Source organism: Sphaerodactylus townsendi, linkage group LG03, assembly GCF_021028975.2.
Source record: "Sphaerodactylus townsendi isolate TG3544 linkage group LG03, MPM_Stown_v2.3, whole genome shotgun sequence".
Lineage (NCBI taxonomy): Eukaryota > Metazoa > Chordata > Lepidosauria > Squamata > Sphaerodactylidae > Sphaerodactylus > Sphaerodactylus townsendi.
In genome coordinates this window covers 2,459,668-2,484,492 of record NC_059427.1, presented here as the reverse complement: position 1 = coordinate 2,484,492, position 24,825 = coordinate 2,459,668, and the positions used below count along the sequence as shown (strand labels likewise).

General features: G+C 46.7%; 3 protein-coding genes across 5 annotated transcripts in view; 2 read left to right on the top strand and 1 right to left on the bottom strand.

The window, feature by feature from the left end:
• Nucleotides 1–24,825, top strand: part of LOC125428839 (zinc finger and SCAN domain-containing protein 32-like) — a 665,212-nt gene that overhangs the window by 84,567 nt on the left and 555,820 nt on the right. The window lies entirely within an intron of this gene.
• The window catches only part of TAP2 (transporter 2, ATP binding cassette subfamily B member), a 1,062,867-nt gene that overhangs the window by 848,970 nt on the left and 189,072 nt on the right, over nucleotides 1–24,825 (bottom strand). The window lies entirely within an intron of this gene.
• LOC125428531 (zinc finger protein 708-like) overlaps nucleotides 1–24,825 on the top strand; it is a 1,111,878-nt gene that overhangs the window by 1,066,711 nt on the left and 20,342 nt on the right. The window contains exons 1-7 of one of the 3 annotated variants that reach the window (XM_048488756.1): nucleotides 1,839–1,918; nucleotides 4,209–4,664; nucleotides 4,827–4,875; nucleotides 5,623–5,690; nucleotides 6,433–6,559; nucleotides 9,800–9,895; nucleotides 11,890–14,021. In XM_048488756.1, the coding sequence (XP_048344713.1) occupies nucleotides 1,862–1,918; nucleotides 4,209–4,664; nucleotides 4,827–4,875; nucleotides 5,623–5,690; nucleotides 6,433–6,559; nucleotides 9,800–9,895; nucleotides 11,890–13,553 (2,517 nt within the window). In that variant the 5' untranslated portion in view covers nucleotides 1,839–1,861 and the 3' untranslated portion in view covers nucleotides 13,554–14,021. Of the gene's footprint in view, nucleotides 1–1,838; nucleotides 1,919–4,208; nucleotides 4,665–4,826; nucleotides 4,876–5,622; nucleotides 5,691–6,432; nucleotides 6,560–9,799; nucleotides 9,896–11,889; nucleotides 14,022–19,218; nucleotides 19,223–24,825 lie in introns of those variants that run through there. The other 2 variants (XM_048488757.1, XM_048488758.1) reach the window with 2 other exon arrangements.

The window sequence follows — 24,825 nt, the reverse complement described above, 5'->3', positions numbered from 1 at the left end:
GGAGCTCTCTCAGCCCCCAATCCACCCTCACAGGGTGTTTGTGACAGGAGGGAGCAAGGGCAAGGAGATTGTAAGCCCCTTTGAGCCCTACAGCAGAGAAAGGGAGGATATAAAATCCAAACCTTCTTCTTCTTCTTCTAAACTGGATAGATTCTCCCTCTTTAAATCCATGCCTAAGGGGGGGTGGATTTAAAAAAGGAAAAATCTGGGGAAATTTGGGGTGCCAGCTACCAGGGGTAAATGGTTAAGCTAGAAGCACCAAATCTTCGAGTATCTTGAAGTTTTCCACGATACCCCACCCAGGTTTGTGAAGTTTGGGTTCAGGGGGTCCAAAGTTAGGACCCTCAAAGGTGTAGCCCCCATCTTCTATTAGTTCCCACAAACAATGGGGGGATGGGGTTCTGCTGTGAGAGTCCATAGCTTTGGACTCCTGGACCAAACTTCTCACAAAGCCCTTAGGTGGTATCAATAAGAGATTCCTCCCGATTCTGTGTTTGCAGGAGGTTCCGGGATGTCCACAAAGCAGGACCCTCAAAGATGTGGAGGCTCACTTCCTGCTGGGCTCCTATTGGAAAAAACAATGGAGGATGGGGACCCCTTTGAAGTTCACAGTTTTTTGGAATCCCTGACCACATTTCACAAAACCTGGTAGGACAGTAAGAGACTCTCCTGATATCGCATCCCAGGTTTGGTGGTTCAGGGGGTCCAAGTTGTGGACCCCTCAAAAGCAACCCCATCTTCTATGAAGCCCCGCTGGAAACAATGGAGGATGGGGGCATTCCCTTGGGGGTCCATAACGTTGGACCCCCTAAACCAAATCTCACCAAACCCGGGGAGTATCATCAGGGGAGTCCCCCAAACAATCCCTGAAAGTTTGGTGCTGCTAGCCCAAACAATGCGCCCCCTGCAGGCCAAAAACCGAAAAAGCACTAAAACGTTTTTAAAACCCACAAACGGGTGGGCGGAGCTTCGGACATGAATGGGGGGGGTTCAAACCCGAGAACCCCCCCCTTACCTACGTGCATGGTGAGCTCACAAGGGAGCATTGTTAGGTGTCTGCCTGGGCCATTGTTTCAGCCAGCCAATCACAGCCCTTGGAGCAAACCCCTCGTTTGCATAGCTGCCACTATTTAAGACTGATGAGCGTGAAGTCCCCTTCATTTGCAGCGGGGCATCTGAAAGGACGGGGCGATGCTGTGGCTGTCCTCCCAAAGGCCCTTGCTCTCACCTCCTGCAGGTGAGCTCCCAAAGGCACCTGGTGGGCCACTGCGAGTAGCAGAGAGCTGGACTAGATGGACTCTGGTCTGATCCAGCTGGCTTGTTCTTATGTTCTTAAGACAAGAAGGCCCCCACACAGAAGAAGAAGAGGAGGAGGAGGAGACAGCACAATACCCCCCCTGAAGAACATGGCCAAGCAACGCAAACTTCCTTCTGGATTGAGAAAAAAACATTTGCCCCATTAGGTTTCCTACGAGCTGCTTCCTCCAGAACTGCCCCCCTCCCCTCCTGGTCTTTCAATAAGCAGGTGCAGGACAGCGCCCTTTCCTTCCGCATGGATCTCAAAGCACAAGGGAGTTCCTTCCTACTCCCTTGTGCCAGGTTGGGTGGGGGGCACCTTTAATGCAGACAGACGTGAGAGGGGCGGAGGAAGCGGCGCCGCCGGGAGAGTTTTTAGGGACCAGGTAAGCGATCAAAAGAAGATGATTTCCTATGCAAAGCACTCTCCAGAGTTTGGGGCCAAAGCCCGCCCCCCCCCCCCCCCAATCTAATCTAATGACCATTCAGGAAGGGTGGGCAGGAGAAGCAGAAACGCTCCTCCCCTGTTTCACCACCAGGTTTTCTGAAGGCTGCCATCAAGACCATGGACAGCAGACTGGCCAAGCGAAAGGGCGCTGCTGTCGGGGGAACGGCCACGCCGGTGGGTCAAGCCCTCCACGCTGCCCCCCGCCCCCCCGGGCACAGTTGGCAAGACCCTGAATGTGACCCAAAGCGTGCTCATTCCAGCCGGCGGAAGCACTGCAGCCAATGCTCAGCTAAAGGAGCATCCCTCCTGCCACGCACTTTGCAGGGACATCGGAGTGAGGCCGGACTGGGGAAACTGAGGCAGCCTCTTCCTTCCAGAGCTAAGCCAGGAGCAGGTCCTCCTTTTCTGCCCGGTGCAGAGGGTCCATCTAAAGGGTTAAAGGGAAGGGGCCTCCATTCCTAGAGTGGCATCAACACAGAGGATCACCTGGGTGTTCCCCGTCACTTCCGACTCCCTTGTGCCAGGTTGGGTGGGTGGGTGGGGGGCACCCTTCATGCAGGCAGACGCGGGAGGGGCGGAGGAAGCGGCGCCGCCGGGAGAGTTTTTAGGGACCAGGTGAGCGATTCAAAAAAGCGATGATTTCCTTTGCAAAGCAGCCCCCCTGGTTGGGGGAGGGGAACTTTCCGGCGGCTGCATTTGGGGTGTTGCAAAAAGCCCTGCAGGGTCCACCCTCCGCAGTTCAGCAGCCAGAATATTCCCTGGACGTCACGGACCGGGGAGGGCTCCGGGTTGCAGCAGAGGCTTTCCCCCCCCCCCCCCTCTTGCTCCCTGGCAGTAGAGCTGCAGCTGCTCTTGCTGCTCCTCCTCCTCTTCCTCTTCCCCAGAGGCTGAGCTGGGCTCTCCCGGGGCTCTCTACTGCTCCTTCTGCCCTTCTTGGCTCCTTCTGCCCTTCTTGGCTCCTTCTGCACATGCTGCCTCCAAACTTCATAGCAAAATCGCCCCTCTCTTGGTTGTGATCCTTCCCATCAGCCTGGTTTTGGGGTGGGGCTGATGTGCTTCCAAAAGTCCAGCAGATTTGTATCTTGCTGTTCTGGAAGATATTTGGAGGATTCCCTTCTCCACTGTGCTATGGCGTGCTGGAGACATAATTCTATCTTTTTGCCCCTGCCAGCAAATCTTCTTTTCTGCATCCTGGCATATCTCAGTGGCTTCTGCTAATGTAAAGGAATTAATTTCTAGAGTGGGCCTCGCCTCTTGCAACCTGGGACAAACCCAAAGATTCTTTTGGAGTCAGGAAGACCTCTGAAATCACAGGTTCCTCAAATCAGCTACACAATTCTGAGAGATTTCTCCTTGCTTTGCTTTTTGGTGTGACAAAAATATTTTTTGAAGGGGAGGATTTTTATGCTGCCTCTCCAGAGAACCTCTGTGAGGAGGCTTACACCAGTAAAAGTGTTGACATTACTAATGAGGATCCAGCATAAAAAACCCCAACCAGACTAAAAGCACCCTGTCAAGACTGTATTCAGAGATCAGCTTCTGAATTAAAAGGCACCTTTCCAAAAGGTCTTTTTTTTCCGTATGAGATGCCCTGTAAATGTATATTTAGAGATCTCATCTGTGCATTTTGTGATGAGGTTTTAAAGATATTTGGGGGGGGGGGCTATAGGGGTCATAATTAGGACCCTCTTCTTGGCCCCTCCCCAGCTAGGGATGCCAGCCTTCTGGTGGGACCTGGGGATGTCCCTGAATTACAACTCATTTCCAGACCACAGAGATCAGTTGTCCTGGAGAAAATGGATGGTTTGGAGGCAGAGGTGGGATCCAGCAGGTTCTCACGGGTTCCCGAGAGTAGGTTACTAATTATTTGTGTGTGCCCAGAGTGGGTTACTAATTGGTGATTTTGCCACGTGATTTTTGCCTGAGTTACGCCCCTCCTCTCAGCAGTAGCGCGCAGAACTTGAAGCAGTCTAGCAGGAGGTGCACCAGCGTGCGTGGCAGCCTGCGCCTGTGTGTATTCGTTTCCCGCCCAAGGACCGGCGCAGCGGCTGCGTCCTTGCCACAGCCCCGCCCAGGAATGTCCCGCCCTGGAATGCCCGGCCATGCCCCCGTCGTGCCCCGCCCAGCCCCATTGGTGCTACGCCACAGTTTGAATCCCACCACCATGGGAACCTGTTACTAAAATTTTTGGATCCCACCACTGTTTGGAGGGTGAATTTTGTGGCATTGTGCCCCAATAATGTCTCTGTCCTCCCCAGTCTCTACCCCCAAATCTCCAGGAGTTTCCCAACCTCAGCGTGGCAACCCATCTCCCTCCGGTGGCCGAGGGGTCCTAGCAACCCCCTCCCCAGCTCTCCTGCCATCCTTGAAAAAGAGCAGCTGCTGTGTGGATCTTCTGGGCCATCCAACACTTAAGGGGCACTAAGTGGCTTTATCCTGCTTCTTATTCCCAACTTCACAACAGGTGTGTAGATCGTTGGCCTGGTGGAGGCTGTTTGGAGTGGAGAGGAGGATGCAGGGAGAGCTGGACTTGGTTGGCTCAGAAGCAAGGAAGGGCCGTGATGCCTCTGAGGCTGGGAGCCCAAGTGAACTGCCGGAAGGAGCCATGAAGAAGAGCCTGGGAGACAATGGTGTCCTCCCTCCAGATGTGCAGCTCCAGCTGTTTTGCTGCCAGGAGGCCAAGGGCCCCCGAGAGGTCAGCAGCCAACTCCCCCATCTTTCTGGCCAGTGGCTGAAGCCCGAAAGGCACAGCAAGAAGGAGATGCTGGACCTGGTGATCCTGGAGCAGTTCCTGGCCGTCCTGCCCCCGGAGATGGGGAACTGGGTCAGGGAATGCAGGCCAGACACCAGTTCCCAAGCAGTGGCCCTGGCAGAAGGCTTCCTCTTGAGCCAGGCAGAGGACAAGAATTGGGACCAGCAGGTGAGGCGGGTTCATCTGGGTATTGGGGGCAAAGAATATGAGCTAGGCTATTCTGTGAATCCCCACACAGGTTGCCAATTTGGTTTGAACTCCTCACCCACTGTTTTTCTTCCGTCTTTTCACATCAATCTCACCTTTCCGGGGTGCACACTCTCGTTTCAGGGGCAGGAGTGGATCGCGCAGGTGTGTTGCCACAAAGCAGCTTTTTCAGGTAAGCTCAAAAAGGGGTGTCATTCCTACTGGAGCCGGGTTCAATTCCCAACTCCTCCACATGAAGCCTGCTGGGTGACCTTGGGCCAGTCACAGTTCTCTCAGAGTTCCCTCAGCCCACAGGCAGCCTGGACATGGCAAACCACCTCTGGAAATATCTTGCCTGGAAACCAGTGGCGTAGCGATAACAGAGAGGGGTGGGGCACCTTGCCCGAGGCGCACGCCATTGGGATCACGTTGGGAGCGCAAATTGCCCCACACACCCTGCCCCTTTCCCCCTCGCCCCACCCCTGGCAGCCGGAGCAGGCTGTTTTTTTCAGCCGGCTGCGGGCTGAAATACAGTAAGGGGGCAGGGCTTCACAGGGAGCTCTGCAGGGGTGGGGCCCATGGTGGCGGGGGTGGGGGGCATTTTGCCCCCAGCGCCATTCCCCCCCATTCCCCTGGGTTTTGGTAGCTGCGTTTCTGCCATTGGTTTACGACTGTGCCCTTTTCCACTTCAGAGCTCCCCCTCCTTAATTCTATGAATTCTGTTCCATTGAACGAACAGACCACCCTCTTGTTTGGGATAACTGTATAAAAACTCGATTTGGCAAAAGTAGGGAAGCCAAAAAAGTATTCTGAAATCAGGACGCAAGGATAGTGGCAGCCATGAGCCAAGAGAGGAAGAATCTTATTTTCCCCGTGGAATTAAATTGCAAAGTACTTTGAAAATGCAGAAAACCTTCCATTTACCTTCTTATACTTCCAGGTAGTGCCCTACATTCTTTGCCATCTCTTTGGGGCAGAGAGAAAGCAGCTTCCAAGCAGCCTGATTGGGTAAGTTTGGAATTCTGGCTCTTCTTCTCCCCATTTCCCTGGGATGATCTCTCTCCACTTCTTTCCTCCAGCTGCTATCTGTGTTAGTCACTATACTCTGTCTCAGGGAAAGATCACAGGAGATGTGTGAGTTAATCCACCAAAACTTCCTGGACCTTCCCTATGTTGAAATGCTTTGTGAGGTCCTAGTGCCTGTCGAATTCTGTTCCCCTGCCCCTTCGGATTCTCTCTTAGTGTTAAAGAAGCTTATTTAAATGCTGCCTTCATCAAAACCATTATTCATTCAGTATGAAACAGCGAATTTGGATAAAAGATCATTTATATTGCTCTGGAAATCTGTCAGCAAGATTTGACTGTCTGTAAAGTTGCTTCCGAGCCCAACTTTATAGATAGGCAAGTCTTGCTAATTGCCATCTGGAGCAATAGAAATGCTCTTTTATCAAAGTTCGCTGTTTGCCACTGCAGGGAATAATGGTTTTAATGAAAGTGGCGCTTAAATAAGCTTCTATGTCACTAAGGGAGAATCTGGACTCTTCTCAAGTGCTGCAACTCTCTAGCTCCTGACGCATCAAACACAACTGCACTTCAAATTTCCCTGAGACAGAATATATAGAGAAAATTAAAACATCTCATGGAAGCTCAGATCCTGAACGCTAAACGTTTATTATATTCCTTTTGGATTGACCTTGGTAGGGAAATGTTTCTTAAAGAGAGAAGAATGTTTGTTTGTTTTTCTTTTCAGGGCCTGGTGACCTTTGAGGAGGTGTCTGTTCGTTTCTCTGAGGAGGAGTGGGCTCTGCTGGATCCAGACCAAAGAAAGCTTCACAAGGAAGTCATGGAGGAAAATTATCAGAATGTGGCCTCTCTGGGTAAGGCTCTCCTTTACCCTGATTCAAGGATGGTGAAGGCAGAAGTCCTTCTAAGTAGGACCTCAACCCTGACCTGGATCTCCTCAGCTCTGGTCAGGCTAGCCTGATCTTATCAGCTCTCAGAAGCTAAGCAGGGTCAGTCCAGGTTAGTACTTGGCTGGGAGAACACCAAGGAATTCCAGGGATGCTCTGCCGGACAAGGCGATGGCCAACCCCCTCTGCCAACCTCCAACAGCCCTGGAGGTAGCCATAATTTGTCTGTGTTTTAACAACACTTTCCACCACTATGGAGATGGACCCTGGTAGGGCTCTTCCAAGGGTGTAAAAGGTGCAAAGGCAGGAACCGAAAGTGATTCTGCATACTTACTGGACTTGGTTCGTACGGGTTATAAGCTAAAAATATCAACTTGTAACCAAAAAGGAACACGGCAGAAGTGGAAGGCCCACCCCTCATCTCCTTTGAGGATTGAACAAGCTCCTTATTCCTCAGTAGGAACAAAATGTTGAATGTCGGGACAATCAGGAGGAAGATTGACCTCCACAGCAGTTTTTGGCATGTCAACAAGGCCTCATCAGGGGCCTTTCAGAAGAGCCATGGCAGCTGGCTCTTTCAAGAATAACAATAACAATGTTTTTATCTGTTTAGGGCACTCAATATGCATTTTACAAAATTCAGGAAGACATTTGCTTGCCCCGGGGACCTTACAGACTCTCCTAGGAACTGAGGGGAATCAGTGTAGGGGCCAGAAGTATTCATTCTATTTACACCAGTGTAGACTTTGGCATGGTTCACAGATTTAATAAAATGAGAGGATAAAGCTTTGAAGAATAAACCAAAACAATGGGATTTTAGCAGCTGAAATTTGGTTCTATGTCAGTGGTGGCGAACCTATGGCACGGGTGCCAGAGGTGGCACTCAGAGCCCTCTCTGTGGGCACACGTGCACAGAACTCATCATGTGATAATAGTGCAATTATTTCAGGGAGATTATTACACTAAACCTAAGACCTAGTTTTGGGGAAGCAGTGTAGGTAACCCTGTTGAGCGCTGTTAAACCCTACTGATTTTCATGGGAAGAACTAAAGCATGATCCCTCTTCCTGGGAGTAAGCTCGGTTGCTGGCAATGGGGCTTGCTTCTGAGTAAACCCTCCTAGGGTCGTGATTCACCCATTCGAAGCATTTCACAGTTGACACCGACTACCACCAAGCTTACTCCCAAGTAACGCACGCCTTGGAGCCAACCATTTTTTCTAAATTAAAACCTCAGTATTCAGGTTAAATTGCCGTGTTCGCACTTTGCGATAAATAAGTGGGTTTTGGGTTGCAGTTTGGGCACTCGGTCTTGAAAAGGTTCGCCATCACTGTTCTATGTCATGATGAGCTTTGTGAAGAAATGGCTTTCCCTGCCCTTGAGGTTTGAAAAGAACATTTAAACGTCTGTTCCCCCACTCTGGTTAGGACCCTTGCTCAGCTATCTTTTTAATGAAATGCTGATACTGGTAGTGAAAGATAATCGAATGTGTTCAGTCCCCTCCTTCTCCAAGCAGGTATTGCAGATTTGAAGATCTTAAAAGGAACAGAAAGGCCTCAGGAAAAGGATAGCTGGATCCAGCAGGGAAAGCTTCCTTGACCCAGACTCTCAGGAGTCTGCAACCTGCGGCTCTCCAGATGTTCATGGACTACAAATCCCATCAGCCCCTGCCAGCATGGCCAATTTGTAGTTCATGAATCTGGAGAGCTGCAGGTTGCAGACTTCTGGATTAGATCAAGAGGGTGGGGACTAGGAATTGATAAAATTTGGGAGTAGAGAGGAAGGGGCTGTTCTACCTGGACCACTGAAGGGGGACAGAGCTCATGCCTGAGATCTGGAGGCGGCAGCTATTTTGACCATGTGCTCACCCAAGGAGCTGAAAGTTGTCTTACAGGTAATGGAGAATCTGTAGGCAGCTGAAACATTCTAAGCTTAAGAGCCTACCTTATTCTAACCACTGATAGGGTATGTATAGAGCAGTGGTGGCGAACCTTTGGCACTCCAGATGTTATGGACTACAATTCCCATCAACCCCTGCCAGCTGGTATTGGTGGGAATTGTAGTCCATAACATCTGGAGTGCCAAAGGTTCGCCACCACGGGTATAGAGGAAGGGACAGAGGTATTGCATTTATTTCTCATTTATTCTGTGGATCCCTTGCTCAATCTGGTGCTGTGCAGAAATTATGCCTGTAAACATATTCTTCTTAAATAAATCCCATGTAACATTAGATGCTGGTAGCAGTTCTCTGTACCACCCAGACCTCTGCCATCTTGGACATGCTACTTTACTAAGGGGACACCAGGAGTGGGGAAGGCTTGCAGTTGGCAAGCAGCTATTTCTCCAGGGGCACAGCAGGCTGTAAACCGTCCCTGTGGTACCCAGGAAAAGAGAAGCGGGAGACACAGAGGCCTCAGAGTTGGCAAGGAAGCAGGGGGACCCTGACCCTCCCCAGTGGGAAATTCCCACAAAGGTCAGATGATGGCAGCAGAAATAAAGCCCCTTCCAGGAGGAGTTGGGAACCCCTGGGAGACAGCTGGGTGGAATAGGACCTGCAGGTCAAAGCAGGCCTGCTGTGCCACAAGCTTCACTCACTGAATTCCTGCCTGCCAGACATCATTTAATTCAGGTGGGCAGGTGCTGATTACCTGTCCTGTGCTGGAGGGAAAGGGAAGACGATATATACTGTCCTGAGCTCTTTTCAGGTTGAGTGGTAAAAAATGTCCTCAATACAGAATTCTGATTCATGAGTCCTAAAGAATAATTTCTGGTTTGGGATCAAGTACTAGCTTTTCCCATCCTGGAAAGTCTGTGGGGTCTCTGAAAGGGAGAAGAGCCCTTAGACAATGAACCTTTGTTGGAGCTCCTCTAGATGTTGTCATACTGGGTTGCCAGATCCTTCTTTCCTTGTCAGAGGACTAAGATATTCTATTTGGTTAGCTGTGTCTGACTTAGGGTTTCCCTTCCCTGTGCTGACATTCCCTCCTTGCTCCTCCACGTCAGGGTGATCAGAAGCTTGGATCCTTCTGGATCCAAACAGAATCCCCCTCCTCTCTCATTGCATTTATTATTCAGGAGTTTTAAAAATCTGGTTCTTCCATTTTTGCCATTATTAGTAGCTTGATTCAGATAGCCTAGTTTAAAAAATCTGAATATTTCTTAAAGTTGGAATGCCTGAAAATAACCGGTCTGTTTCTTTCCCCTGAAGAAAGACTTCTGGTTCCCAAACCTGATTCCATCGTCCCACCAGAAGAAGAAGCAGATCCATTTGACCAGGACCCAGAGGAAAGAAAGAGATCAGCGGGTATTTGCATACTTGAATGGTAGAAGTGGGTGAGACTTTTTTGGGGCTAAATCTCAGCAGCTGTAGGGATTTCTCAAAAGGCAACAGCTCAAGAATATCCAGAAAAGCTTTCTCAAATGTGAAAGAAGTCTTAAAATGGGGAACAAAATGCTGGCTTGTTTGTACAGAAATACTGATGTCTACATTAATATATATCGATTTATTAATATGTTGCCTCTCCACATTTATTAATATGCAAAACTCCTCAAATTGGCTCAAAAATCAAAACATTAGCATAGAATCCTGAGATGATCCATTTACAAAATCCAGAGGCACAAGAAGAGTGTTAAATAGCCTCAAAAATCTCCCCAAAACATTCCTCAGGTTACACGAAGACCATAAAACATCTGAAGCCTGGTTGGAAAGACCTGTTTTGGCCTGACTTCAAACAGAAGGTATGCTTCAGGCAAGCTTCACATTCACCCAAGAAGGGGCCCCACACTGGAAATTCCCGGTCTCTAGTCACTACTCCCTCAGGCCATTTCCGCAAGACGGGTTAGGAGTTTCCACCGGGCAGGAGTTCTGCTGGCGCAGGGAGTGAAACCCGCCGCACGCAAAGCGTAGCGAGGCAAGTAAGAAAGGAGGTCGACGTATGACGGGCGGCTCCGCATGCGAGCTGCCTCAGCCTTCAAGCCCCTCGCCTATTCTTCGCCTCATTAGTGGGAGAGTCTCGCTCATGCAGCTGCCCTCCGACCCTGAGAGTCCCGGAGGACAAAGTGCGGGCTGGCCATGGCCAACCCGCATGAAAGCGGCTTAATTTGTGAGGACACCGTGAGTGGGCTACCGGAGACAGCTGCGCCCGGCGGGCTTGATTCGCGACCCAGCGCCGTTAGGAAGACATCTCCCCTCTAACAACAACCCTTTAAAGGGTTGTTGTTTAGAAATGACAGCTTCTGACGCCCTGGGGAGTGGAAGGAGAGTTGCAGGTCAGTCGCCCGCTGCTGTACGTTGCAGCCAGGCGGACGTATGCCCAAAGAAGCAGCTGAGCCTTTTTTGGCGCCCCCAGGCCGTCATAAATGGGCCGTGCGAAAACGGCCTCAGCTCTGCTGGCAAGATCAGAGGGCACAGAAGGGGAAAATCCTGAAGGGGACTTCTCCTTCAACACGTGGCTTGGAAGACCAAACAAGCCTGGGATGAAGAGGACTTTTGGATCTCAGACCTGGTCTCCATAGTTGGGGTGTAAGGTTCTGCTCCAGACTCACTGTCAGTCAGTCCTCCATTCACATGCAAGAAGAGATTGGCCGGATGTCCCTCTAGCCCTGCCTCCCATTTTAAACAGGAGCCAACAAGAGTATCTGGCTATAAATAGCCAGATACAAATCACCGCTTGTCACGAGATCAGGACTGAGGGGTTCAATCTTGCTTCTCCTTGCCAGGCTCTTTTCCAACCAGACACTCCACACTGCTGAGTTTTCAAAGGTTTTATTTCAAACGACAAACTAAAAAAGTTGCTTTCACATAGTTTCCTCAGCTCAGCACATCCGTATTAGATCCTTTTGTTCAAACTGAGAACCCATGGCTGAGAGGATGCTCTGTCTAGCTGGGTCTGAGGTGGAATGCCTTTCTTTGTTCCCCTCTGCCCCTCAGGTAACTTCCGGTTAGTGCCATGTGCCCTATGCACTCCTTTGATCTAAAACCATTTGGCCTGCCAGCCTGGCTTTCTGGGGATCAAAGGTTTTCACAGGCTGGTGTGACTTCCTGAGTTCCTGTAACCTGAACAGCTTCATCACACCCCTCTTCACAGAAAACTGCCTCGGTACATGGAGGTTCCACAGGGCTACCTTGTCTCTGATGTAACTTCCCACCAAGGAAATATCAACAGCTTGTTAATACAGGGCAGAATTTGTCTCCCCTTCAAATGATTCTGATTCTGTTGTTCTGAAGAGCTGTAATGTTTCCCTCCTTTGAATCTGCTTTTGTTTGACAGTCTTACCAATCTTTTCTCTTTATTGCAGGGGATAGTAGTCTTCAGAACAAATCAAGCAGAGAACCGCAACACCTCCTATGTGATGAAAAAGAGCAGAAAAGAACCAGAGAAATAAAATGGAAGAAGGGGAACAAATGTTGCGTTTCTCAGGGAGCTGAACCGCAGATATTTGATACACAAGGAAAAATTAACATCACCAAGAAACCAGATAAGAGCTTCGAATGTGGAAGAAGCTTTGGTTTGAGGGGAGACATTCCTGGACATCAACTGCACACAGCGGAGAGCCCTAAATGCCTGACATGTGAGAAAAGTTTTGCTTCTTATTCAGATCTTGCCAAACATGAACACATCCACACTGGGGAGAAACCATATAAATGCTTGGTGTGCGGAAAAGGCTTTGCTCGCAGTTCACATCTTACTCAACATCAACCCATCCACACTGGGGAGAAACCATATAAATGCTTGGAGTGTGGGAAGAGCTTTGCTCAAAGTATAGGTCTAACTATCCATCAACGAATCCACACTGGGGAGAAACCATATAAATGCTTGGAGTGTGGGAAGAGCTTTGCTCATAGTTCACATCTTACCCAACATCAACCCATCCACACTGGGGAGAAACCATATAAATGCAAGGAGTGTGGAAAGAGCTTTGCACACAGTTCCCGTCTTACTCAACATCAACGAATCCACACTGGGGAGAAACCCTATAAATGCAAGGAGTGTGCCAAGAGCTTTGCTCAGAGTACACATCTTACTATCCATCAACGAATCCACACTGGGGAGAAACCATACAAATGCTTGGAATGTGCCAAGAGCTTTGCTCAGAGCACACATCTTACTAAACATCAACAGATCCATATTGAGGAGAGAACGTATAAATGTTTGGAGTTTGAAAAAAGCTTTGTTCATAGTTCAAGCCTTATTCCACATCAACAAATCCACACTGAGGAGAAACCATATAAATGCTTGGAGTGTGCCAAGAGCTTTGGTCAGAGTGCACATCTTATTATCCATCAACGAATCCACACTGGGGAGAAACCATATACATGTTTGGATTGTGGAAAGAGCTTTACTCACAATTCAACACTTACTCAACATCAACGAACCCACACTGGTGAGAAACCTTACAAATGCTTGGAGTGTGCCAAGAGCTTTGCTCAGAGTTCACATCTTACTATTCATCAACGAAACCACACCGGGAAGAAACCATATAAATGCTTGGATTGTGGAAAGAACTTCGTTTACAGTTCACATCTTACTCAACATCAACGAATCCACACTGGTGAAAAGCCATATAAATGCCTGGAGTGTGGAAAAAACTTTGTTTACAGTTCACATCTTACTCAACATCAACGAATCCACACTGGGGAAAAACCATATAAATGCCTGGATTGTGGAAAGAGCTTTTCTCAGAATTCACATCTTACTAAACATCAACAAATCCACACCGGGAAGAAACTTTATAAATGCTTGGAGTATACTGGAGAGAAACCATATAAATGCTTGGAGTGTGGAAAGAGTTTTTCTCAGAGTTCCCATCTTACTCAACATCAACGAATTCACACTGGGGAAAAACCATATAAATGCTTACAATGTGGTAAGAGCTTTTCTCAGGGTTCACATCTTACTAAACATCAACGAATCCACACTGGGAAGAAACCATATAAATGCTTGAAGTCTACTGGGGAGTAAACATAAATGTTTGGAGTGTGGAAAGAGCTTTGCTTATTGTTCAAGTCTTATTCATCATCAACATATCCACACTGGGGAGAAACCATAGAAATGCTTGGAATGTGGAAAAAGCTTTGCTGTGAGTTCAACACTTGCTAAACCTCAACATATGCACACCAGGGGGGCGGGGACACACACATAAATTCCTGTAATGTGGATAAATGTTTGCTCACAGTCTTACATTTATTGCTCAACAACAAATCCAATAGAGGAGGAATTGTATACTTTTTGGAGTCTGGAAAGACATTGTTGTGAAGAAAGATCTTGTGAGATACCAAAGAATTCATAGATGAGAAAGAATTTAAGTGCTTCAAGTGTAGAAACTGCTTTGTTCAGAGGCACACACTTTAATATTGACATATCCACTCGGGATAAGTGCTATGTATGTTGAAAATCCTTTATTGCAAGTTTAATGTGTGGTAGTCATGTGAAAAGGTTTTCAAAAGAAATACATGCAGAAATGCAAATTATGCTCCAATTAACATTTCAAATGGCTGCAAAGACGTTACTAGAGATCTTTCCAAATATTTTACCAGGGAAGTTGGAAGAACTATTTCTGTATTTGTCAATTGCACCCAGAGTAAGAATATAAGAACATAAGAACAAGCCAGCTGGATCAGACCAGAGTCCATCTAGTCCAGCTCTCTGCTACTCGCAGTGGCCCACCAGGTGCCTTTGGGATCTCACATGCAGGATGTGAAAGCAATGGCCTTCTGCGGCTGTTGCTCCTGATCACCTGGTCTGTTAAGGCATTTGCAATCTCAGATCAAAGAGGATCAAGATTTGTAGCCATAAATCGACTTCTCCTCCATAAATCTGTCCAAGCCCCTTTTAAAGCTATCCAGGTTAGTGGCCATCACCACCTCCTGTGGCAGCATCTTCCAAACACCAATCACACGTTGCGTGAAGAAGTGTTTCCTTTTATTAGTCCTAATTTATTAGTCCTAATTTATTAGTCCTAAGTAATATTTGCAACTAGCTGGAGAGCAGAGAAGTGCCCTGAACAACAAAATTGGGAATAAAAAATGAAATAATATGCTACACCAGCTATGTTAATTAATCTTTTAGTTTGAAGGCCAAAACCATAGTTGGATTAGAAACAAAACTATTTGGGTTGTGCTGAAATGGTTAAAAATAATGATTTATTTTGGTAATTTTAGTATAATTTGTAGACTTAAAAATTAATGCCTAGACTTTTCCCCCAAATGAATATGTATTGTAGCATAGTTAGTATATCTCATTATTAGTATTGTTGTAGTTAAACAAGTGAGGGTAAGTAAGACTCACCTGAATTGAAATCTTTAAATATAGTGTGATTTTTGTTATTGTATATTTTATATTCATTGTATTAGCTGCTGTTGTGTTTTTTATCTTTTTGTATCCTATTTTGATTTTTTCTGTATTCTTGATGTTTTTATAAATGAGAAAGTAATTTAAAAAATGACTTACTGTCCATGATAAAAGTCTTAGCGGTTGTAGAAAGTGTTGTCAAGTTACAGTTGAATTATGGCTACCCCATGGGATTTTTAAGGCAAGAAACACTCAGAGGGAGTTTGCCAATTGCCTACCTGCGCATCACAGCCCTGATGCATTCTTTGGAGGTCTCCCACCCAAATACTAGCCTGGGCCGACCTTGCATAGCTTTCAAGGTCTGACAAGTTCAGGCTACATAATGCAACTCAGATCAGGGCCAAGGAATTCAGGCCAGAGGAACTCATTAAATGCTCTGAGTGTAAAAAGGAATTTAGAAACTACTTATGCCCTACTCATTGAAAAACCGTTCAAATACTAGAACAGAGGAAGAGACTGGTGAGAATTACCCCTGGCTTTGCAGAATGCGGTTCACATCAGGGAGAAAACTGTGTCAGTGCTTCCAATACAGCAACGTCACCCCAAGTCCAACCTTACCTGTCATCACGTAGGGAAGGAATCTCGCTTCCCAATCAAAGAAAGGGAAGCCATAGAAATGTGCTCTCAAAGGCTTTGTCCTCTTCCCCTAATTCCAGTCTCTCCCCGCTCCCGGTACCTCTCTGTGACCTTTTTCAGAGCTTCACTCCTTTGCTTTTCCCTTTCATTGGTGAGAATATCCTGGTCTCGGGTAGCCAGCTGTAGTCAGATTCCAAGTTCCTCATTTGTTAGAAAATTATTTTACTGCTTCACACAGAGAATGTATAGGCCGCCTCACAGAGTCCTGCTCAAGTTCGCTCGTCACTAAACAACACCCAACTAAACTGGCAATTTGACCACAAGACAAGACTTAAACACAGCATGCCGCAAAGACTGAACGGCCTTAAAGCATATCCATGGAGACTTCTGAGGCCAAGAAAAGAGCTTAAATTGAGCCTCTTAAGTTCAAAGTCTGGGCCAAAAGGATCCTTTTTCTTAAAGGCATGAGGCCAAGAGAAAAAGAGGGAGAAGTTGGTCCATCTCCATCTTACAGATCTTGCAGAACTGTTTATTTTATTTATTGATTATATTTATATACCGCCCTCCCCCGGATGATCCCACCGGGCCCTGGTGCCAGCAGACTGAGGGTTCCATCCGGCTGGAGCCAGGACCAAAAAAGCCCTGGCTCTAGACAAGGCAAACACATGTCTCTGAGGTCAGAGACTACTAGGAGGTGTTGTTGGCTGACCAAAGCACCCTCCATGGGCAATATGGAGTAACGTGGCTTCACAGATACAGTGTCCACTCATGGCCTTAAAGGTTATGACCAAAACCTTGACACTGATTTGGAATTCCATTGGCAACCAGTGCAGTTGCTGAAGCACTGGTGTGATGTGCTCTCTCTGATACACAGGTGAGGAGTCTGGCCGCTGCATTGTGGACCAGTGTGAAAGTCTGTCTGAGGAGCAGGCTAGCAGCGAGTTACAATAGTCTAGTCTGGAGGTGACTGTTGCATGGATCACTGTGGCTAAGTCAGAGTGGGGTAAGCAGGGGGCCAGCTGTTTAGCCTGTAAAGGGCAATCCTTGCCATATTGGTGACCTGGGCCTCCACGGAAAGGGAGGACTCCCCCGGGTTCTTGATGGATCTGGCCAGATGTAATGCCGGATCACCAAAATTCGGCAGCTGCAGTCCCTCCACTGGACCACCCCAACTTAGCCACAGAAGTTGTTCTGTCTTTGATTAATGTAGCCCCAATCTTCTCTTTTTCAACAAAGCAGTCATGGCCTGTAGACACTGAGTCAAAACTTCTGGGGCAGCAATCAGCTGGTCATTCAGCAACAGAAAAAGCTGAGTGTCATCACTGTACTGGTGACAACTCAGCCCAAAGTTGTGCCAACCTTGATTGGATGCAGCTTCCAGAGCAATTGGTTTTTTGGGGTTTTTTAAACTCAAATTGCAAGAGTCCTACCTGGTTGGGTTGAGTTCTTGATCTTAGACATGGGAGGGCTGGAGACTCTGTTCCTTGGGCTCTGGGTGGTGTGTTAATAAAGGGGCTTGTGGTCAAAGACAAGAAGAGTTTGGATTTATAGCCCACTATTTTCAACCGTAAAATGTCACAAAGCAGCTTACAAACTCTTCCCTTCCCCTCCCCACAACAGACATCTCATGAGATAAATGAGACAGAGAGGGTTCAGAGAGAACTGTGACTGGCCCAAGGTCACCCAGCAGGCTTCATGTGTAGGAGCAGGGGAAAACATCTGGTGCACCAGTTTAGAGTCCACTGGATTAGAGCTCGTAGAGGAGTGGGGAATCAAACCTGGTTCTCCAAATTGGATCACAGCCCATTGCTCTTGACCCTTACACCATGCTGGCTGGTACTGTTACCTCAGGGTTCTGAGCAGCCAAAGAAAGGGGGGGGGAGGGAGAACCCCCTCCCTCCCCACCCCACGAATTCAACCTGAAAAGCAAGCTAGGAATCTCAAAAGTTTGAAACATATGATAGATGTCTGTTAAAATATATGAAATATGCATTTAATGCACTGTGCTTGACTCTTAATAGAAAACCCTACCAAAAAATCTCAATAAAAATAGACGTCCCCATCTAAAAGCACAAAATATAGCACCAATAACCACCAGACTTCAATTGCTAGGATCATACACAAAATATCCCTGCTGCCTCTTTGACATAGGTTTGGCCACATGGTTGATTTCATTTCAGTCCAGGACAGGCCTGCAAAGTGGTGTCTTTTTGTAGTTATTTGGTCAATGTGAACTTGTAGGATTCACAGTACAAATCTTTGATATTTATGGGAGTACCGTTAAATTATTGGCTATATATAACAATCTGAGATGCAAATAAGATTTTTTGTATGGATATCAGTTCTATTTGTGTAGGGAGCGTTTATTGGCCTCTGAAGAAGATATAGTGGGACTAAAATGCATCAGGTCTTTGGGGGCATATTTTGAGGTATTTTGTGTATGATCCTAGCAGTTGAGGATATTTCATGTATGTTTTAGATATCAATATATATTTTACTGAGATTTTTATGTGTAGATTTTTAATTACTAAGAGATAAGCACAATGTGATAACATGTATATTTAATATAATTTAACAGACATCTGTTAAAAGGCTTTAAAACCCCATTGTGAGGATTCACATCTCAATACTTGTGGCTTTGTTTCTGCTTTGCTCAGCCAATCACCTATTAGGAGACTTGTTTAAAGCCTTTGACACTTTCTGTATGCCAAGCAGATGCCACTACGCAGTTCTGTGGGAGAGCAGGAACGTAGGACTTCTATCTGGCTCCCTGACATACTCTGGGTGAGTGATAACAGTCCGAGTGAACAGAAGATTAACTGAATTGGGTGGTATTTGAGCTTCCCGACAATACAGGGGAAGTTGTTCTGACGCATCGATACATCCCTGATATGCTCACCAAGAACCCTGCTGGCCTTTCAGCACAACTGAATGTGTTTCCAAATGGGAAATTCTTCAGGAAGTGACAGAGTTGGAAACAGATTATTGGAGGGAGGGGGACCTTGGAAGGTATCTAGCCGAGCCTGTAGGTCAATGCAGGAGTAGTTAACTACAGAGCATTCTCAGGAGGACTCCCAACTGGACTCAGATCAGACATAGATATGGTTAGTTCCCCCAGAGTTCCTATCTTAGATTTCCAGTTGTACCCCTGGAACTTGCCCAGAAGAACCTGTGGACAGGGAACAACCAGATCCACAGATCATGAAGGCCCACTGGCTCCTGTGCACATCTAATGGGGACTGGGGTGCGGGATATTTCTTCCCATCCCGAAAACTAAGCTGCACAACCCAGAGCAAGGAGGTATCAGCACAGCTTGATGCCTGGGGGATGCTCTGTGTGGTTCCAGTCAGTGAACCTGGCCTGATGTTTCTTTGTATAGAATCATAAAGGAAGGTGCCATAAAGGCCATTTAGTCCAACCCCCTGTTCAATGCAGGGCCAGCCTTGAGCATTGCTGCCAGAGGACTGCTAGAGAGGGGCATCTCACCACCTCCCTCATAGAATCAAATGCATCCTCCAGGCAATTCAGATGCCCCGCCCCCTCCCAAAACACATCTAGAGGGATTCCTTTGCATCAAGTGGCTGAGCCTCATCATTTCTCCTCAAACTCATAGGGACAAGGATGAGCAACAGCTGAGATGGAGAAGGGGGTTTGAATCCCACCTTCCCTTTACTGCACTATGCAGGAAAATTGAAGTGAGGGTTGTTGGGGAAATTGATGCAGCTTTTGGCCAGGCAAAGCCAGTAAGTCCTTTTGTTTTCCAGCGCAGAAAATCCATCTAAGGCTTAAAGGGAAAGAGTCTGAATTCCTAGAGTGGCATAAACCCAGAAGGTTCTCTTAGCATTGCTAGAGGGTCAAATTTTCCCATAAATTAGCTGCCGACCTTGTAGCCAGTGCCCGGTGCCTTCTGTACTAACCCCTGGTTCAGTTGCGTAGCATCACATCTGCTCCCACCTCATCTCCTTGGAGCTCGGTGCGCGTGCTGAACTCTGCTTCTTGGAACATTCTTCTGCCGGATAAGGTAATTGTCAGCTTCCCCACCCACCCCAAAAAACCTTAACCTATTCCAGACCTATCACTTCAACACTATCTAAATCCTAGGACTCTGAGTTCTCTGTGTGTTTGCATTTGCCATTAGTGTGCATGTGTGTTTATTATTTATACTTCCTCCAAATAAAATGGTTAAACTTTACTTTTCTGACTCCTGTGGATTTCTGAGGAGAAAAACATCCCGTAGTAGAGATTTTTATGGTGACCCACTCTTGCAACACAGGTCTGTCCCTCGCTATTTCTCCCATCTGAAAGGGAACATACTGGACCATTTGGGGTAACACTGTCTCAGACTCCACCCCCAGGGTTTTCCCAGCCTGAACATAGCAGCTCTACCCCCCTGGCTAGGTTTATCCTGCCTTTCTGCCCTCATGTGGAGTTCTCTGGCTGGTGAATGCTACAGGAATCTTTAGTGTGTAGTCTAGTAATACAAGTTCCTCTTTACTTGCTCCATCTGACTTCTTATTTATTAAGATTATTGATTCCAGCATATGGACAGAGAGGTAGTTGAGAAACCTTTGACTGCATTGGATCAGCACACATCCGCTGGGTCACATGGTATACACCCAAGAGTGCTGAAAGAACTGTCTGGAGAGCTTTATCCATCATCTTCCAGACCTCTTGGTGGCTGGGACATGTGCCACTGGACTGGAGGATGGCAAACAGTGTCCCCATTTTCAAAAAAGGGAGGAGGGTAACCCCAGAGAAGATACTGGAGCAGATAGCCGCTCTGAGCCATGTGGGGAGGGTGGCATATAAATCAAATTAAATAATAAATAAAATATAATCGAGTGACAAGCTTACTGGATCAAGGGAATGCTGTTGGTGTTGTTTACCTGGATTTCAGTAAAACTTTTGTCTGGGTTCCTCATGATGTCCTGAACAGTAAACTAAGGAGCTGTGGACTAGATTCTACGATAGGTTGGCAGATAGGAAACTGGTTGCAGAAACTGGGTTTTTCAATGAGGTTGTCGACGGTATTTCATCAGAATGGATGGAGATGTCCAGTGGGGTGTCACAGGGCTTCATTCTAGACCTGGTATGTTTCAATATTTTTATAAATGACTTGGATAAGAGTATGGAGGACTACTCATTATTGGCCCCCAAACTGGGAGGAGCAGTGAACGGAAGATAGAGATAACACTGAACAAGGTCTGAACACATTGAAAAAGGAGAAAGATGGGACCAAAATGCATTTCCACAAGGATAACCGTCATGTTCCACACCTGGGTAGCAAAAATGCAGGACATGCATACTGGATGGGGGAAAGAATCAGAGTTGGAAGAGACCGCCAGGACCATCAAGTCCAACTCCCTGCCATGCAGGAGTACACAATCAAAGAACCCTTGATAGATGGCCATCCAGCCTCTGTTCACTCCTCCAGGAAGGAAGATACGAATGAACATTTAAGCACTCTTCACTAGTTACATGCAAGCAGAGGGAGGCCTCCTTAGCTTCCAGCGATGATAACGGCAGAGCCATCTGTGACCTTGGTGTGGACGTGCAAACTGCCAGGCGGAGGATGGCGTAGACCTGACACCCTGTGATGTTAAAATACCATCAAATATTATAAACTGGAGTTTTAATCGTATTTATATGTTGTAATTGTATGGATTTTTTATTGGAAGCTGCCTTGAGGTCAACTTATCAGGAAAGGGTGGAGTAAAAGTCATATGAATAAATAAGTAAATAAATAAGTAAATAAAGTATTACATGTATATTTTAAGCTCCAATCTGGCAGAGATGTGCAAAGTCTGGCTGTGGTGATGGCAAGACATTCTGTTCATGCTCAGACACATGGTCAGCCAGTGGAAAGTTAGGCAGAAAAAAGAGTTAAAAATGTAACCCAGAGACGTCAAGGACCATTCATTGACTGTTTAGAAAAGACTCGGTGCCTGGAGTTCCCAATGCATGGTGTCCAGGAGCACCTTTGTTGATGCACACCAAGTTTCGAGAAGGTGGGCAGAGCCTGGGGGGGTGCTGTCACCCAGCAGCCTTTGTGATTGGCCACTGAAGATGCAGTTGGCTTTGCATAAGAGGCAGCTGCCATTCATGTTTGTTTTCTTCTCTCTCACTCTTCCCATTCTTTACCTCTCTTCTCTCTTCCTCCCTCTACATGGTTGGCTCTGCCTCCTGAAGCTGCCATTGGGTGGTTGGCTCCGCCTCCTGCAGCAGCCATTTTGAAGTTTTATTGTGGTTATTCAGCAAGGCTGGAAAAGCAGTCTGCTCATGCTCAGAGACATGATTTTGGAAGTTAGATGTACACCATGATGTTCCGATGGCAGTCCTTGGCTATGTAACAGGTCCTCCTGTGGACAATCCTTTAGGCTTTTACACTGTTGCTGTAGTGTCAGACCCTGGTTTCAGTGGCTTAGTGCCAAGGGGGCTGGTTTGTGTGTGACACACCGGGAGGGCGCCCCTGCGGGGGCGTGGTGAGGACATTGTGGGGGCGTTGCAGGGTGGGGGCGCACACATGCACTGGGCACAGTTCCCCCTTGCTCCGCCCCTGCCCAGGTCTGAAAAAAATAGAAACTGTAGATTTGTTCTGTAGCCTTTTTTTGACACCTGAAGGTAAGTATCAGCAAAGACGTTTCTGAAAAGCCCGCACACGCTACCTGAAGCTCCCTGCCCCCCCCCCCCCCGAAGCCAAATGGCTCTACTGTATCCCTAGAACAAAGCAAAGCAAGTCTGGGAACAGTTCACACTGGATAAAAGGCTGTGCTTCTTGGCTCCAAGGCCTCACCAGTGATAATCTGCAGAGAAGAAAGACTCACAGTTCCCTTACAAATTCCCACAACCCCCAACTACCAGGCTCAGGCCTGACATGTAGTTGGACAGTTCTTCCTGCTCCAGAGGAATCCTAAATGCCATTACCAAGAAAAAGTCTTTCCAGGAGAACGGACCGAAATCTCCACAAAAACACTTTCCCATCACTACAGGAGCTGAGTTGAATGGAGACCCAGAAAGGGCAGAAATCCTTCTCACCCTCAGACAGTTTGCCACCCCAAAGCCATAAAACCCTCTTCATACAGCAGAGAATTGGTCCCTGGGGGAGTGAATCCTGATCTACTCATGATCCTTGCTGGAGATGCTGCCATGCAGCCAAGTGCGGGATGCAGAGCAAATCAACAGAGAAGGGGCCAGACTGACCTCTTTCCTGGCCCTGCTCTGCAAATGGCACGCAGGGAGACCCCACCCCCCATGCAGAGTTTTCTAGTGTGGGTGAGAGTCATCCCTTCCCTTCCTGGACCCTCTGAATGCTTCCAGGATTTTCACAGTCCCGGTTGTCGAGCCTACATCAGAGGGAGCTGCCACTCATGTTTGTTTTATCCTCTCTCACTCCTCTTCCTACTTTGGTGTACCCCACTTCTCCCTCCCTCCCTCCCCACGTGTTTGTCTCCTCCTCATGCATTTTGGAGTCTCACCCAGCACACCACATCAAAGTTCCAAGGACCCCCTCAAGGCTTAAATAGGAGGGGAGCCCTGCTCTTAGCTTTCCAGACCATAGGAGTGAGCACTTTAACTAAGGCATGAAAGCCTCGGCACTGTTTCCCATGGTAGCTGCTCAGCCCCCAAATGGCAACCGAGTTCTTATCAGAACAACATTCATTGCAATTACAAAATGCCAAATGAACTTAATAGTTTATTTGCAATTGTACCCATTCACTACCAATTTTAGGAAACAAGATGTTGGATTTGTGAGATTACATTGGGAGGTTTCTGAACTTTTCATCCACAACAGGAGAACTTGAAAGCATTCTGACAATAACAAAAAGATGTATATTTTGGCACACAACCAACCAAAAAAACCCCCAGACATCCTTTACCAAAGATGGAACTTCCTGAAGAGGTGAGGGGGGCCTTCCTTGGAAATCTTTAGGAGGTGTTGCAAGGCCTGCTTCCTTGCCAGGGCTTGCTTGGGGGGAATGAAGAACAGGCATCATTTAAGCAGGCACCCCGATCCTTGGGGATTGTGCGGTCTATCAAATTTAATAAATAATAATAATAATAAAAGGAGTGAGACAGGGAAGATGAGGGGTTTGCTGGTTTATTTTCATTTCACTTATTGAAAGATGCCTCTGTTGCACAAAGGCTTTTAGAAAAAATAATGTAACAATAATGGAAATATGCAAGAAAGATTCAGTGTTTTCAGAAAAAATCAATCTTACTTACATTTTATAAGATAGCAGATTAAACCAAAAGTTCACACGGAACCACTGTATTTTTAATTGAGCCCTGAATGAAAGGCAGGTTGAATTTTTTCTGCAGCCAAGATATATTTTGTACAGCCTTAGAGATATGACTTGCATGTCTAGACAGAAGATTAAGTAGGTGAAAATCCCCACAAGTGAAAAAGATAGAAAAAAGGGAGGCAGGTTGTTATCACTTAAGCACTTGAACTGTGGAAAGGCTATTCATGTTGCCAAATGAAATTGAAAATCTTGATGGATGAGTGAGGAAATGAATTGCTAAAAATAAAAAGAAGCAAAAGATTGCAGAAATAGAATCAACAATCTCAATGCAGAACTCCAGGTGTGACCACGTAGGAATAAAGAGAACTCTCATAATACTCAGAACAAAAGAACACAAAAGAACAAAGGAAGAACAAGAGAACTAATCAGGCCAACTGAATATCTTTCTACACTGCGAGCATTGAAAAGGTCTTTCCTTTGTGTGACCTCTATTGCCTTTGAACATTGCTACTCTGACTGAGTCTGTTGTCACACACTGAGCATTCAAAAGGTCACTACTTTGTCTGACTTCTTCGATGCTGTTGAAAAGTGCTACTGTGACTAAACCTTTATCCATATGTACTTTTGTGAGACCTTATTCTCAGCGTTAAATAATATCAAAACCAACAAAAGAAAGATTGACAGATGAAGTTAGTAGCACTTGCTTGGGCTTGAAGTGTACAAAATACCGACCTTCAATTGAAGATTTAGCCAATGAAATTCAGCAACAAAAAAGTCACTAATAGGCAGGTTAGTTAAAGAATTCCCCCTCCCCCTTCACGGCACCCCACATAAGTTAAATAATATCAAGACCAACAAAAGAAACTGACTGACAGATGAACAAAGAAGTCACTAAGCAGTAAGTTAAATAATTAGTTTTTGGTTTATTAAATACAGTTATATATTAAAATTATACATTTTTGTTATTTAAACTATAAATATCGCGAAATTATGGTTTTTTTATCGAAGTGACACACCACCCGAGTTATGCTCGGTTTTTTGGCGAATTTTGACACACCAAGCTC